The sequence below is a fragment of the Rhincodon typus genome, chromosome 4, assembly GCF_021869965.1.
Source record: "Rhincodon typus isolate 14 chromosome 4, sRhiTyp1.1, whole genome shotgun sequence".
NCBI classification, from domain to species: Eukaryota; Metazoa; Chordata; class Chondrichthyes; order Orectolobiformes; family Rhincodontidae; genus Rhincodon; species Rhincodon typus.
In genome coordinates, this window is record NC_063335.1 from 90482750 (window position 1) to 90500159 (window position 17410).

The 17410-nt window shown below is 40.9% G+C and overlaps 1 protein-coding gene across 1 annotated transcript in view; it reads left to right on the forward strand.

The window, feature by feature from the left end:
• Positions 1-17410, forward strand: part of LOC109935063 (unconventional myosin-Id-like) — a 121915-nt gene that overhangs the window by 34840 nt on the left and 69665 nt on the right. The window contains exons 9-13 of the mRNA XM_048595790.1: positions 1392-1537; positions 6528-6642; positions 9734-9904; positions 11496-11566; positions 14940-15014. Coding sequence (XP_048451747.1) covers positions 1392-1537; positions 6528-6642; positions 9734-9904; positions 11496-11566; positions 14940-15014 — 578 coding nt within the window. The remainder of the gene's footprint in view (positions 1-1391; positions 1538-6527; positions 6643-9733; positions 9905-11495; positions 11567-14939; positions 15015-17410) is intronic.

The following is a 17410-nucleotide window of genomic DNA, read 5'->3' on the forward strand; positions in this document are numbered from 1 at the left end:
ATCTCCCCTCCCCCTACCGCATCCCAAAACCAGTCCAGCTCGTCCCCACCTCCCTAACCTGTTCTTCCTCCCACCTATCCCCTCCTCCCATCTCAAGCCGCACCCCCATCTCCTACCTACTAACCTCATCCTGCCCCCTTGACCTGTCCGTCCTTCCTGGACTGACCTATCCCCTCCCTAACTCCCTACCTACACTCACCTTTACTGGCCCCATCCCCGCCTCTTTGACCTGTTTGTTTCCTCTCCACCTATCCTCTCCTCTATCCATCTTCTATCCGCCTCCCACTCTCTCCCTATTTATTTCAGAACCCCCTTCCCCTCCCCCATTTCTGATGAAGGGTCTAGGCCCAAAACGTCAGCCTTTCTGCTCCTATGATGCTGCTTGGCCTGCTGTGTTCATCCAGCCCTGCACCTTGTTGTCTCGGATTCTCCAGCATCTGCAGTTCCTACTACCTTTAACTGGTTGCTCTTTGTGGGATCATGCTGTGTACAAATCAATTACCGAATTTATAACTAAATGAATAATTTGGCATGCAGCACCATGATATTAGGTTACATATTCTTCAAATATAATCATTCATATTCAAGATGAACAACATTATCACTTCCTCGATTTTATCAAACCAAAGGAGGCATTCCTCGATTCAAGTTTAAGCAACTACTCCTCTTATCTCACTCACTAAACTGTTCACATCATATAGTGATAACACAACGTGGAGCTGGAGGAACACAGCAGGCCAGACAGCATCAGAGGAGCAGGAAAGTTGACGTTTCAAGTCGGGACACTTCTCCAGCTCCACACTGTGTCATCTCTGACCAGCATCGGCAGTTCTTACTATCTCTCATATCATACAATGCTATGACAATAGCTTGAACGGAACAAAGTCTAACAACTTTTAAAGCTTGATATTAGTCACCTAGTTTATTTGTTTAATCATTTGTATATATTTATCCCTGCAGTGCAATGTCATCAGTTTTAAAACATCATCCTTCTACAATACTATCAGAGGCATTGAGGAAAAAAGATAGGATTTTTGAGAATGTGGTTGCAGCCAGTTCTTTATACATTTCTGCTGGGCCTTGGTTCAAAAGTAACTTATAAAACTGTATTGATATCTTCGTAAAAATGCGATTGTGGCTTGATCATGCATGTTGGGAATAAGTTAGCATGGAGTGAGAATGCTCTCACACAGTATGAGAAACTTTGCATGTGAATTCTGTATCCTTAGGTCAATATAGAAGGAATTTTATTCTGTATCTGACCTGAGACTGCTTGTGGAAGATGACTCATAATATATCAGAGAAGCTTGATGAGAAAGAAGATAGGAAGAAGTGTTTCCTCTTTTAAGTAAACAAGTGTTATTTTCACTTCATCTTCCTTCCCTTCATAGGCCATTTATGAGCGCCTATTTTGTTGGATTGTGAATCGCATCAATGATGTCATTGAGGTAAAGGGTTATGACCCACGCATTCACGGGAAGAACACTGTGATTGGAGTGCTGGATATTTATGGATTTGAGATCTTTGAAAACAACAGGTATGGAGCACAGTGGCATTATCTATTACTTGCTGAAATGTGCATTACAACAGATTTATACAATTTCCAGAAAGTCTCTTAGCACTGATCTACAATCAGACACTCACTAGATTTGCTAATCAGAAATTTTTACCTGCTAGGCTGATGTATCTCCAAGTCACACATATTGAGAGCAGGCCACATATCACAATGTTCTATTTAAGTAGGAGCGACTACTGGTGATTAGAACTTCAGGTTACTCAAGACCAGTAGAAATTAGGAATCCATGAAAGAGTCAAGCAGGTGTCAAGGTTTCAGGCCAGGAGATCAGGAAGAACCACCTGGAATGGGCTACAGTAAGAGACAGGGTTTTGTTCGTGAGAACAGCAGAGATCAGCATTACTGATTGGAGGGAGTAGAATCACAACTTCGTACCGGAGTATTGAGACTAAACATTGTTCTTAAAAAAAGGAAACATGAGTTTTAAGTCAGCGTACTGGGAACTCGATGACAATTGGAAGCCAAATCTTCCTGAATAAAACAAGGCATAAAAAATCGATCATTTATCTATTAGTTTTCATTTGTGGCAATTCTCCTTATATCATACTGAATCATTGAGGTTCCATTATACAGTTTCCATGAAAATAATTATTGATCTGATTCTAAATATCTTACTCCAATTCAAATAAGTTACCAGCAATTCACTCGTCTCTCGAATCTTTGTTTGTTGTGCCCATAGTCATCTTTTCTCGATCCCAAAACCTTAACTGGCATTTTTATCATTGCAAAACATTGATACCTCAGATGCTATTTTTTCCTGTTTATTCCCAAGTTAGCAAATTAAATCAAAATTTTAAAACGAATAGATTGTATTCATTTTCACATTGCCGGAAGAAGCCAAAAATCATCAGTAGTGTAGGTCATGCGGAGGAAAGTGGTGGATTGAACAACAGTAAAAAAAAACTTGCTGATGAAGAAAATAATCAAATTTAAGATAAACTTCCATTCCAAGGAATGAAAAGACATAGGTGACAAAGTTGCTATCTACATTCAAAACCTGTGCCTTTGAATTGGATTATCTTTGAATTGGACAATCTTATAAATTCCTTAAGAAGGCACAGAGAGGAATCAGAAAACTACAGGCCTGTCATTCTAACATTAATTGTGGGGAAATTACAGGAATCTGTGGTTGAGGACTTAGCCAGGTACCAGTTGAGCAAGGAGAATCTGCCTGGATTTCTGAGGGTTTAAGAAATGTTACTAGTGAATAAAGGAGTGTCAATGGACGTTGTCTATACTGATTTCCAAAAGGGATTTGATAAAGTCATGCATGAAAGAACAGTAGCGAAAGTTGTCCATGATACTGGAGTCAAACTTGTGATGTAGATTTGTAATTGGCTAGGAGATACGTGACAGAGAATAAAGATAAACGTCACATTCTGTAATTGGTCAGATGTGATAAATAGTACTCCCAAAAATCTGTATTGGGGGAAATCAGTTTTTCTTAAAATATATTAATCACTTAAAAAAATAAATAGGGAGTTGTATATTCAGGTTTGTAGATGATAGTTAATTAGGAGACACACTAAGTGTTTTGGACAGATCATGAGGTTATTTTACCGTCCCTTTGGAGACCAGTAACTGTACACATTGAATCCCAGTGCCCAACATAAAAGAATTGTATGATGTAATTTCACTTTTTAAGAGTTTTACTGTAGCAAACCAACTGAAAACAACTTTAATTAAACATTACCTAATCAGCAATGAATACTCTTAATAATGTTAGCCCTTAATAATGCTTTACCACCACTGATAATCCAGCACTGCGTTTTTTTATATATTGCTACAATATGTTTTCAACAGGATTACAGTCTTCATAGGAAACAGTCCACAGCCATACCCAGCTTCCTATTTCATCATATTATAACGTCAAGTAATCATTTTTTTAAAAAAAATCACTTCCTTTAGAACAAAGAAAGACAACGAACTAAGAACAATACAGCACAGACACAGGCTCTTCGGCCCTCCAAACCTGCACCGTGACATTTTGCACTTCCATACTAAAACTGTCTTCACTTACAGGATCCGTATCGCTCTAGTCCCTTGTATTCTTCCAAGTGCGTCTTCAATGCTATTATTGTGTCTGCTTTCACCACTTTCTCAGGCAGCACGTTCTAGGCTCTCACCACCCTTTGTGTGAAAATCTTGCCTCGCACATCTCTTTTAAACTCCCCCCTCATCTTGAACCTGTGTCCCCTAATAATTGACTCCTCCACCCTGGGAAAAACCCTCTTATTTCCACTCTATTCATGCCATTCACAATCTTAAAAACGTTTATCAGATCACCTCTCAACCTCCTGTGTTCCAGTGAAAACAAACCCAGCCTATCCAATCTTTCTTCATAGCTGAAATCCCCCATACCAGGCAACATCCTGGTAAACCTTTTCTGTAAGACTGACTGATTCTGGCAATCTTTCCTACTGGTCTTTCCTGGGCAAATCTTCCAGATTCTTTAGACAGCTATGAGATTTACCTCTTCAATTAAAGATGGTCCTCCCTTCCAAATGATCTGAAGTCCCCACTTGCTTCAAGAAGGCCACTATCATTCTCGTGCCAAAGAAAAATCTTGCAGCATGCAATAACTACCACCCTGTGGCTCTGACGTCCAGAATTATGAAGTCCTTTGAGAGGTTAGTCATGGCTCACATCAGCTCTAGCCTGTCAAATTGCCTTGATCCTTTGCAATTCACCTACTGGTCCGCGGCAGACTCCCTGGCCCTACACTCATTCCTGGAACATCTGGATAACAGGGAAATCTACATCAGGCTCCTAATTATTGACTTCAATCTGTAAGAATAGGTGACAATACCTCCTCCACTATAATCCTCAACACCAGTGCCCCACAAGGGTGCATACTCAGCCCTCTACTGTACTCCTTACACACTCGCAACTGTGGCCAAATTCCACACCAACTCCATTTACAAGTTTGCAGATGACACCACCATTATAGGTTGGATCTCAAACAACAACAAGACAGAGTACAGGTAAGAGATTGAGTGTTCAGCAGCATGGTGTAAAGACAACAAGCTCTCCATCAATGTCAGCAAAATGAAGCTGCTGGCCATTGACTTGAAGAAGCGGAGTAGAGGGCACATCCCTGTCTACATTAATGGTACTGAGGTGGAGATGGTCAACAGCGTCAAGTTCCTGGAAGGGATGATCATCAACAACCTATCCTGGTCCACCCACGTTGACACATGTTCAAGAAATCACAACAATATCTCTACTTCCTCAACAGACTAAGGAAATTCGACATGGCCACAAGGACTCATACCAATATTTATAGATACAACACAGAAAGCATCCTATCTGGATTAATCGCAGCTTGGTATGACAACTACTCTTCCCAAGGCTGCAAGAAACTACATACAGTCATGAACACAGCCCAGTCCATCACGCAAACCAGCCTTCCTTCCATTGACTCTATCTATACTTCCCACTGCCTCAGGAAAGCAATCAACATAATCAAAGACCCCTCCCATCCTGGTTATACTCTCTTCCACCTTCTTCCATTGAGCAAAAGATATAAAAGTTTGAAAACACATACAAAGAGATTCAAGAATAGGTTCTTCTCCGCTGTTATCAGATTTTTGAATGGACGTCTCAAATATTAATGTTTATCTCTCTCTGCACCTTCTCTGAGGCTATGACTCTGTACTTTGCACTCCGTTCTGCTACTCTGATGCACTTTGTATGGTATGACCTGCCTGAATAGCACACAAAACAACACTTTTCACTGTATCTCGGTACATGTGACAGCAATAAATCAGACTCATCAAACTCATGCTTCCTGCTAGCTTACAGTCCTATGGTGACTACATTAGCTGCAGCCTTTTGTCTCTCCCTGAAACCTCCTTTATTCAGTCCAAAACATTTCATACTTTATTCCCAGTAAGTGTCTCCATGGTAACCAAACCATGCAGCTGGTTGTCCATCAAAATTTGAAGCAGGTCACATGACTCACTTTGTTTTCTTATTTTACAGTGAATTAAGGAGACAGTGTAAAACATAATCATCTTATCAAACTTTTCATTATAACAATACAAAGAAATATAAGCCCTGCATTATATAAATGGGTTATTAGTTCAAACATTGCAGATAACACAAACCTTGGAATTATAATGTACTTAAACTCCATTGACTGTAATGGTTCTTGAAGGTGATTTATCACCACAGTCTCAAGGCCAATTGGGGATGGGCAATACAAGCTGGCTTAGCCAACAATACCCACGTTCCAGGAATGAGGAAAAAAAAACTTCAGGAGCTCATGGATGGGTGAAATGTATAGGCATGTGACAGATGAAAATTAATACAGAAAAGTGTCAGGTGATGTATGTTTGGAGAAAAAAACTGGAAGTGCAAGACCAGAGGGACTTAGGGGTTCACATGCACTGACCTTTGAAGTTGCCAGGAGAAGTCGATACAGCTCTTAAAACACCATACACCATACTTTTAAAAGCAGAAACTTAAAGCATAAATGAAAGTTGGTGAGCTCAGCTAACTAGTCTGTGGTTCACAATAATATCAGTGCAGGGTTTGACCCCCATTCTGGCTGAAGTAGGCTCAGAGCCAGTCCCTCAAGACATACAGTACAATCATGGAACTAATCATGGTTCAGTAACCCATGGATAATCAAAGAAGTTACCTTGAGAACAAAGAAGAGTACAAAAACAAGCAAACTATGGTAAATTTTTATAAAACGCTTAGGTAGACCTTGGAAGTCTCCTGACGCTATAGCTAGTATCTGAGCCTAAAGTTCTGGGTTCAGCTCCCACCCTGGTGCTTGATAATAACGGAATGTGGGGCCATGGAGTGATTGATTATTGTTGCCCTCTCCCGGAGATCTTTTGTGAGATGTTGCTGACCTCAGATATCAGTCTCCAAGAGGGAAATACATTTATATGCAAGAAATGAAAGGAAATGCTAATAGTTTGCTATGATCTTCCTGCAGTTTTGAACAGTTCTGTATAAATTACTGCAATGAGAAGCTTCAACAGCTCTTCATTGAACTGATCCTGAGGCAGGAGCAAGCAGAGTACCAGAGAGAGGGAATCGAGTGGCAACATGTAAGTCAAGTCTTATATCAAGGGGATCAAGGGTTACGGGGAGAAAGCGGGAGAATGGGGTTGATGAATTTATCAGCCATGATTGAATGGCAGAGCAGACTCGATGGGCTGAATGGCCTAATTTCTGCTCCTATGTCATATGGTCTTAAGTCATTGCACTATGGGAAGTAATTTATCAACAGAATGCAGAGCTGAGAAGGTTAACAGTGACCCTAATGAAAGGTTATGAAGCGTTAGGGTAGTGTTATTATTGGTTGGGATATTTAATCTCTACCCATTCTAAGTTCCGATGTAAAATTTGCCTGATTTAACACTGGCAGAACTTTTACCCAACTGCTAGTCTGCATGCAGTCTCCAAATGGGATTATCAGCCCTGGAATGATGTAGATTGACATTTCAGCAATGTTGTAGTACCTGTATAGGGGGTCAGTTAGTTTGGATGGCTGGTGTGCAAAGCAGACTGATACCAGAAGTGTGAATTCAATTCCCGCATCAACTGAGTTTACCATGAAGGACTCTCCTTCTCAATCTCTCCCCTCACCTGAGGCATGGTGACCCTTAGGTTAAGCCACCACTTACCATCTCTCTCTAATGAGAAAGCATCGCAATGGTCTGGTAAGACAATGCCGAATTTATATTTTAGCACCTGTACAGGGAACTTGAACGTCCCAAATATTGAAAGTAGGTCATTTTCACAGACACTGAAGCTTTGGAGGGAGGCAAAAGGCTACGAGGCTTTCTCCTGCCACTAAGCTGTTAAAACTGATTGCAAGTACCTCATACTAATTTCCCACTTTGGAAGCAGTTTTAACTGGGGTGGACCCATAATGATCATGTATCCCAATGCCCTCATCAATCATACAGTAAGGACTGCTGGATCTACCAGGAATGTGGGGAGTGGTAGGGAAAGAAATCCAGGTGAAGACAGTGATCTGGTGCCTCATTGCTAGTAGTTTCTGCTCCACTGTTGCCCATAATTGTGCAGGCTTACTCATGGAGAACTTTAGCCTCTGAATCAGCAAGTTAGCAACATCAAGTTCACAAACTTAAAGCAATCATTCAAGCAAATGGGCACAGACAGATCCCTCCAGGTATTTGGAAAAATGGATTTTCTTCCTGAGCCATTGTTGTAGGAGAGTCTGTAAATTCCTTTCAATGTTTCTGAGGGACCAGTTTAGGGAGTCAGATACTCATCAGGCATAGTTTTGTTTCTGATTAGCTATGTGCCTGACACATTGACACTTGTCAGCTCTATGTAAAAATCTCTGAACCACTGTCTGAGATTTCAACACTGCTGTTATCTGTTTACTTGATATAAGACTGCACACATGTTATCTGCGTAATGCACACAACACACATATCTGAGCCAGATAGGCTGCGCATGGATTGGCTTAATCAAACTGTGAGGTATTTCCAATTGTGCACAAGGATTTGGTTGAAAATAAACCAGCCAAAAATGTAAGCAACTTACCCAAACTAAGCACTGGTAAGTTTCATCTATTTGCTGAGCAAGACCTGGTTACCTTGCACTCCAGAGCCCAGCGCAAAGATTCAGCTTCCCAGTGGCATTAAATTTCCTCTGAAACCCATCAGTAACCCATTCTGGCAAGGTAATCATTAATGGCTCTTTGTAATATGCCTGTCAAAGACTTTGAACTTAAGAACATTAAACATAGGAGCAGGAGAAAGTCATACAGCTTCTCAATGCACTCTCTCATTTAGTACAATGATGATCCACCTTCTGTCTCTGCCCTCTTCCCTGTATCCCAATAGAGAACTCATCTCCAAGAAGACTAAGTGTCCATTGATCTCAGCCTTGAATATATTCAATGATGGAGCATTGACAACACTCCAGGCTGGCGAATTCTAGACATTAACAACCCTTTGTGTAAAAGATATTCTCCTCATCTCGGTTCTCACTGGTCAACTCCTTATTCTGAGACTATGTCCCCCATGTTCTAGAGTTCCAAACCTGTCAAAACCCTCCAGAACCTTGTATCATTTCAATGCAAACACCTCTTGTTCTTCTAGACATCAGACATGGTGGGTGCATTTATTCAGCCTCCAATCCTAAGATGACACTCTCATCCCAGAACCTTCACTGTTTTGTTTCAAAAGCATATACATCCTTCTTTCAATATGGAGTCCAAATCTGAGACAGTATTCCAAACCTCACCACAGTCCTACACAATCTATCATCACCATTGTTTTCATCTTGGGGCCAAGTCTGTTCACAAATAACTCTGCACAAAAGAATGACTATCATAGAATCATAGAATCCCTACAGTGTGAAATCAGGCCATTCGGCATTCGGCGTCCACACTACCCCTCCAGAGCATCCCACCCAGACCCAAGCCCCGTACCCTAATCCTATAACCCTGTATTTCCCATGGCTAACCCATCTAACCTTTCTGGACACTATGGGCGATTTAGCATGGCTGATATACCTAACTTGCACATCATTGGACTGTGGGAGGAAACTGGATGAAACCCATGCAGACACAGGGAGAATGTGCAAACCATCTATACTTAAATGTCACAGAATATTACCTGTCTGATGCTAAGCTAAGTTTCTACTTGGAATTCACAATAACTAGGTTAACCTGTCCTTGTTGGTGTCTACATAAACCTGCTAACGTTGAATTCATTCTGCCTCTTTTAATTCATTCCCTCACTTTATTAATATCCTGGAGGAATTTCCTCAGGTCTCCTAAAGTCTTAACTATTTCTCCTATTTTAGTATAGCTATATCATTGATATATACTGTGTGTATAAGTTTTGCCAACACTAATCCTTGTGAACACTCTTACCCACATTAAACTGCACAGAAAATTGCCCTTAATTTCAATCCCTTGTTTTCTTCCATCTATTTTTAAATTCAATTTGCTATCTTCCCCTTGATTCCATATTCTTTAATAATGTTTAATAGCCTCCTGAAGACTGTTGTAAAGTTTACATATACAATATCCACTGAGCTTCCTCCTATTCATCATGTCCAGCCTAGCTCCATAGTTTGGCACTCATTAAGTATCCCAAAGATTAACATTTGGCTACTGAAGGTTTCTTTCCTTTCTGTCTCTTCATGGTCCAGATTGACTACTTCAACAATCAAATCATTGTGGATCTTGTGGAACAACAACACAAAGGAATCATTGCCATCCTGGATGAGGCCTGTATGAACGTTGGGAAGGTGACAGATGCCATATTGGTGGACACCATGGACTCAAAGCTGGGCAAACATGCCCACTACACTAGCAGAAAGGTGGGACAAAACCAGAAGCTGGGCACAGCAAGGGGCCAGGAAATTTATAACAGGCAGTGACTAACATAAGCTCAAAATAATCAAGACAAGAATTTTAAGGCAAATTGGTTATGCCAGATCTTTATCTCATTAAATCTATAGCAGAATTACCTGTGGGGACATTGGGTACATAATTATTGTGTTGTTCTGCTGTGCAGGCTGACAACAGAAAGGAAGTGAAACTGTTGGCCTGGCTGTTTTAATCATCTGTTACTCCCACTGTAAAATGTCTCTCATTAACTTTAGAAGGACCCCAACAACTGTTTATGACAAACTGCTATACGCAAATGAACTGATGTGTTTCCTATATTACAACATTGTCTCCACCTCAAAAAGCACTTATTAGAGTATTGATTTAGCTGTGAAGCATTTGGGATTTCCTGAGCTTATAAGTGCTGCCATATAATTCAAGTTCTGTTCCTGGTTTCATGCCTGAAGCCTGAAACTCATTAGATTGGGTGAGTAGCATATGCCACTGCCTGACCAATAAAATGGGAAGGCAGTCTGTAACCAAACCTGTCGTAACCTGGAGTTATGTAGCAGTGCAGGAGGATACTCACCAAAGTTGCATCACTGAACATTAATCATTTTAAACATTGGGTCTCTGTCCCTTAGCCATTGGCACTAATATATCACCTCGTCTCTCTGCTTTACCAGATGTGGACAGATTAACCAGTTTCACTATTTAGCATAATAAATTGGAGGGAAATCACACCATTCATTAATACTTGTCCAAAGGAGAATGCTGCTGTGACACAATTCCCATGAACAAGCAGCCCTGACCCAATAAGACAGTTTTGACAGGTTTTCCTTTATCAATGAGACAAGTGCATCAGTTGGAAAGCTGGCACTATTTGCCATCCCTCATTGCCTTTGTGAAGCTGACGGTGGGCATTCATCTTGAACCTCTGCAGTCCATATAGTAGAAATAGCCCCAGGATGCTGTTAGTTAGTGAGTTTCAGGACTTTGAACTGTGAAAATGAAAGAATTATCATATATTTTAAAGTCAGATGGTGTGTGACTTGGGTGGGATGGAGAGGAAGATATCCAATTCTAGGAAGGCTCACAACTAAACTCAACCTGGCCTTCACCTAAAATTTGTTTCTGAGCACTCCATTGGTAGCCACTGGGATAGCAATGAGAAACAGGAGCCACAGTTGATCTGTGATTTGTCTAATCTGAGAGTGATGCGATTCAACCATAAACAACCTAACTATAAGCACTGAAATAGCAAGAACTGCAGATGCTGGAGTCTGAGATAACAAGGTATAGAGCTGGATGAACACAGCAGGCCAGGCAGCATCAGAGGAACAGGAAAGCTTCTGGTCTGGACCCTTCGACCCAAAGCATCAGCATTCCTGCTCCTCTGATGCTGCCTGGCCTGCTGTGATCCTCCGGCTCCACACTTTGTTATCCCCAGCTATAAGCAAGCTGGTTAATTTAGTATAAGCTAAAACCGTGACCTCCGAAGAAGACTCAGTTCATGTTGTGTTGGTGGCTACCCAATCTGATAGAGGTTTCTGTACTTAACACTTTGTTTGCCGTTTGCAGCTGTGTCCGACTGAAAAGAATATGGAGTTCAACAAACACTTCAGGATAAAACATTACGCTGGACAAGTCACGTAGGTCCCCTTCTTTTACCTTTAAAAAATTCTTTGTGTTGGATGTCTTTCGTGGCAAACTGAAAGCTTTAAGCACCATGAGAAAATTGCAACATTCACCTTTCCACTCCTCCACTCCAAATTCATATTCATGAACTAACAGCGAATCAAAATTCAATAGACAGAGAGAGAGAGAGACAGCGGATCAAACAACCAGAAGCATCTTTAAAACACATGTAAAGAAATCCAATTATTCCTATTTGTACTTATTGACCATAATAACCTGTCCTCTTCCCAAACCAAAAGAACTGGGGATTTCCAATCACAGGCTGTTTGCAGAAAAATGCCTTTTAAGTCCAGTATCTAGCTTGCAATTGGTCTCTGTATATTTGCATAAAAAGGGAAAGGTTCATAATGTGCATGTTGACCTTATAAGATTTTGGAGCTCACATTAACTTTCATGAAAAACCTAAGTCAATTATAATTATAGAATGAATTAGAATAAAGCCAATCTAAAATGTCTGCAAGTCCTAATTATCTAGTACAAGACTACTTCCAAGTATAATTCTATAGGGTCATAGAGTTACACAGTATGGAAACAGACCCTTCGATCCAACTCATCGTTGCTGACTTGATATCCTAAACTGATCTAGTCCCATTTGCCAGCATATGGCCCATATCCTTCTAAACCCTTCCTATTTATATATCCATCCAGATGCCTATTTAAAAATTGTAATTGTACCAGCTTCCACCACTTCCTCTGGCAGGTCGTTCTACACATGCTCTGTGTAAAAGAAATTGCCCCTCAGGTCCCTTTTAATCTTTACCATCTCACCTTAAACCTATGCCCTCTAGTTTTAGACTCCCCTACTCCGGGATAAAAGACCTTGGCTATTCACCCTATCTATGCCCCTCATAATTTTATAAACTTCTATAAGATCACCCCTCAGCCTCCGACACTCCAGGGAAAAAAACACCTCTCCTGGTAGCTCCAATCCTGCAATCCCGGCAACATCCTTGCAAATCTTTTCTCAGACCTTTCTTTTCTGAATCCACATTGTATTAAATCTGCCATGCTCTTGCCCATTCACTCGGTGTGTCTAAGTCTCCTTTAAGGTGAGAGAAGAGAGATACAAAAGGGTCCAGAGGAGAAATATTTTCATAGAGAGGATAGTAAGTTTCTGGAACGGGCTGCCAGCGGTAGTGGTGGAGGCGAGTGCAATTTTGTCATTTAAGAAACATTTGGACAGATACATGGATGGGATAACTATGGAGGGATATGAACCAAACATAGGCAAATAGGACTAGATTAATTGTGAAAACCAGGAGACATGGACAAGTTTGGCCGAAGGGCTTGTTTCTATGTTGTAAACCTGTATGACTCCAATGGGATACTGCAGGGATCAGTGCTACGACTCCAACTGTTTACAAAATATATTAATGATTTAGACGATTTAGAGCAAATTATTGGAGGGAACCCTGAGGGATAGGATTTACATGTATTTGGAAAGGCAAGGACTGATTAGGGATAGTCAACATGGCTTTGTGTGTGGGAAATCTCACTAACTTGATTGAGTTTTTTGAAGAAGTAACAAAGAGGACTGATGAGGGCAGAGCGGTGGACGTGATCTATATGGACTTCAATAAGGTGCTTGACAATATTCCTCGTGGTAGACTGGTTAGTACAGTTAGATCACATGGAATACAGGGAGAACTAGCCATTTGGATACAGAATTGGCTTAAAGGTAGGAGACAGAGGATGGTGGTGGAGAGTTGCTTTTCAGACAGGAGGCCTGTGCCCAGCAAAGTGCACCAGGATCAGTGTTGAGTCATCATTTTCACCACTGCTGTTCATCATTTATATAATGATTTAGATGTCAACATAGAAGGTATGGATAATAAGTATGCATATGACACAAAAATTGTTGGTGTCATGGACAGAGAAGAAGGCTACCTCGGAGTACGACAGGATCTTGATCAGATGAATCAATGGGCTGAGGATTGGCAGATGGACTTTAACTTAAATAAATGTAAGGTGCTGCATTTCGGAAAGGCAAATCACGGCAGGACTTATACACTCAATTGTAAGGTCCTGGGGAGTGATGCTGAACAAAGAGAAGTCCATAGTTCCATGAAAGTGGAGTCGCAGTTAAATGGAATAGTAAAGAAAGCGTTTGGTATGCTTGCTCTTATTGGTCAGTGAATTGAGTAGAAGAGTTGGGAGGTCATGATGCAGCTGTACAGGACATTGGTTAGGCCACTTTTGGAATACTGTGTGCAATTCTGGTCTCCCTGCTATAGGAAGGATGCTGTGAAACTTGAAAGGGCTCAGAAAACATTTACAAGGAATTTGCCAGGGTTGGAGGGTTTGAACTATAGGGGGAGGCTGAATAGGCTGTATCTATTTCTCCTTGAGCATCAGAGGCTGAGGGGTGACGTTATAGAGGTTTATAAAATCATGAGGGGTATGGATAGGGTGAACAGACAAGGTCTTTTCCCCATGGTGGGGGAGTCCAAAACTGGAGGGCATAGGCTTAAGATGAGAGGGGAAAGATTTAAAAGGGACTTAAGGAGTAACATTTTCATGTGGAGGGTGGTGTATGCATGGAATGAGCTGTCAGAGGAAGTCATGGAGGCTGGTACAATGACAACTTTTAAAAGGCATGTGGATGGGTATATGAATAGGAAGGGTTCAGGAAGATATGGGCTAAATGCAGGCAAATGGGACTAGATTTATTTAAGATATCTGGTCAGCATGGACAAGTTGGACCAATGTGCCTGTATTTGTGCTGGGCCAAGTGCAGGGAAATGGGCTTAGCGTGGATAGACATTTTGGTCGGCACGGACCAGTTTGGACCAAAGGGCCTGTCTCCATGCTGTAGGGCTCTCTGATTCTAACTTGATAGACTGCATGATCCTAATGTCATCCCTATCTTTATGCTCCTCTTCCCCTTCCATCTATCTCTCACAATTTCCATCTCCCTTTCCTGTAGCTTTTCGATAAATGCCCTTAAAAGATGAGAATATATTTAACACAACTGAATGGTTTGCTAGACCTCTTCGGAGGGCAGTTAAGAATCGAATACAGTAATGTGGGTCTGGATTCACACATTGGTCGCGCTGAGTAAGAATGACAGGCTTCCTTCTCCATAGTATTTTGCTAAAGAAACTTCCCGTTTTTGTGTTTCATATTTCTAGATTGTTTGTATATTTATATTTGACATAAATCCACTAACATTCACTATCTGGATTATATTAAAAGAATAGATACTTGAATAAGGTTTTGGGCTTGGGAGGTAGCTCGTACATTGGACCTGTATTTATCCGTTGTCTACATCTAAGAGAGGAGAAGCAATGGACATTTGAACTAAAACTGCTTTATGTTTGGGTTCAGGTACTCAGTGGAAGGCTTCATTGATAAGAACAAGGACACACTCTATCAAGACTTCAAACGTCTAATGTACAACAGGTGAGTATGGTACTCAGAGTTCTAATTACTGCAGTGTCTCTTTTGTATTTATTTATGATTTAAAGTTCACAATATTAAAAGGGAACAGTTCATCCCATCTAGTACTCTATGGTTCATGTATCACTTCCTGTAAATGGAAAGTTTCATCACCATCAGGTATTACATGGCTTGTGTGTGTTTCAGTGACGGCTCTTGGATATGTACACTACAAAATAGGTAAAAGGGAATGATTCACTCTTGCCAAAACTAATCAATTGGACCCTTATTTTGAAGGATCTTTCAGTGTAAAAAGCGATTATAGTTTGTCTCAATAACTCTAGACACCGTACTTCAAAGTAGTTTGGTGCTTGCAAACCACTTTCAGATGTTTAATGTATTTTTAAAACATGTGCTACAAGAATACTTAATGAAATAAATAATTCATTAATAAGTGGTACAAAAATACTTAATGAAATAAATAATCCATTAATAAGGAAAGCTAGCAACAATTTCAAGTTGTCATAAGTACGAAAAGGCTTGGAGTGGTTTTCAAATTGAAGAAGTTGATAAAAATAACAATGAGAAAGCTCGAGGAGAATGTGAGAAAACAAGAATTTAAAAACAGTGAGCAGGATACTTCCTTCCCTTGTGTGCAGGCACAACGATGAAAATATTGGAAAAATATAGCACTGCATAAATGAAAAACAAAATTTTGAGATTGAGAAAACATTTTGTAATTTTACCCTTGTGCTTTTAACATTGACTTCAGAATCCCATTATTGAGCAGCTTTGACTTTGTTTCCATGTTTTTGCATCTTATTATTAGCCCAACCTGGCTTTTTTCTATGCCACTTCCAATTGTCTTGTCATAGAGTCATAGAGATATACAACACAGAAACAAACCCTTCAGCCCAACTCATCCATGCTGACCAGATTACTTTAAATTAATCTAGTCCCATTTGCCAGCATTTGGCCCATATTCCTCTAAATGCTTCCTATTCACGTACCCATGTTGTAATTATATAAGCCTCCTCCACTTCCTCTGGCAGCTCATTTATACATGCACTACCCTCTGCGTGAAAAAGTTGCCTCTTAGGTCCCTTTTAAACTTTCCCCACTCTTCTTATACCTATGCCCTCTAGTTCTGTATTCCCCCATCCCAGGGAGAAGACCTTGTCTATTCACCCTATCCATGCCCCTCATGATTTTATAAACATCTATAAGGTGACCCCTCATCTTCCCATGCTCCAGGGAAAATAGCCTCAACCTATTCAGCCTCTCCCTATAGCTCAAACCCTCAAAAGCCAGGTTGGGCTAGCAACATCCTTGTAAACGTTTTCTGAACCCTTTCAAGTTTCACAACATCCTTCCTATAGCAGGGAGACCAGAATTGAACACAGTATTCCAAAAGTGGCCTAACCAATGTCCTGTACATCTGCAATATAACCTCCCACCTCCTGTACTCAATTCACTGACCAATAAAAGCAAGCATACCAAATGCCTTCTTCACTATCCTATCCAACTGAAACTCCACTTTCATGGAACGATGAACTTCACTCCAAGGTCTCTTTGTTCAGCCATATTCCCCTGGACCTTACCATTAAGTGTATAAGTCCTGCTGTGATTTGCCTTTCCAAAATGCAGCACCTTACATTTATCTGAATGAAAGTCCATCTGCCAATCCTCAGCCAATTGGCCCATCTGATCAAGATCCCATTGTACTCTGAGGTAACCTTCTCCACTGTCCACTACACCTCCAATTTTTGTGTCATTCCCAAACTTACTAACCAATCCTCCTATATCCACATCTATATCGTTTATATAAATGACAAAAAGCAGTAGACCCAGCACTGATCCTTGTGGCACACCGCTGGTCACAGACTTCCAGTCTGAAAAGCAACCCTCCACCGCCACCCTCTGTCTTCTACCTTCGAGCCAGTTCTGTATCCAAATGGCTAGTTCTCCCTGTATTCCATGTGATCTAACCTTGCTAACCAGTCTATCATGAGGAACCTTGTTGAATGCCTTACCGAAGTCCATATAGATCACATCCCTTCCCCAAAAGCTAGATGACATATTTTTCCAACATATCAGTCAGCGTCAGTACCTGGTGACCACAGGTTGCTGCGTGCTTGAACCAGCCATCGTTTAAATGTGTGTTCAACACAAAGTCCCCATTCCCCTTGACCCTTCATCAGCACAAGTCATCAACAACAAAGCACCAGCCTCAGCACACCATCATGGTTGCTCTTAGCCCAACTCTCACGCCACTTCAGAACTTCAATGCATGACTTTGGCATTCAAGGATATATAGGACTTGCATGCTTCTGTCAGGTTGCTTTGTGTGCAGGAATATATAGTTTTCATGTATCTTGCAGAGAATGCTTCTTATGGTGCTTGGAGATTAGACTGCTTTC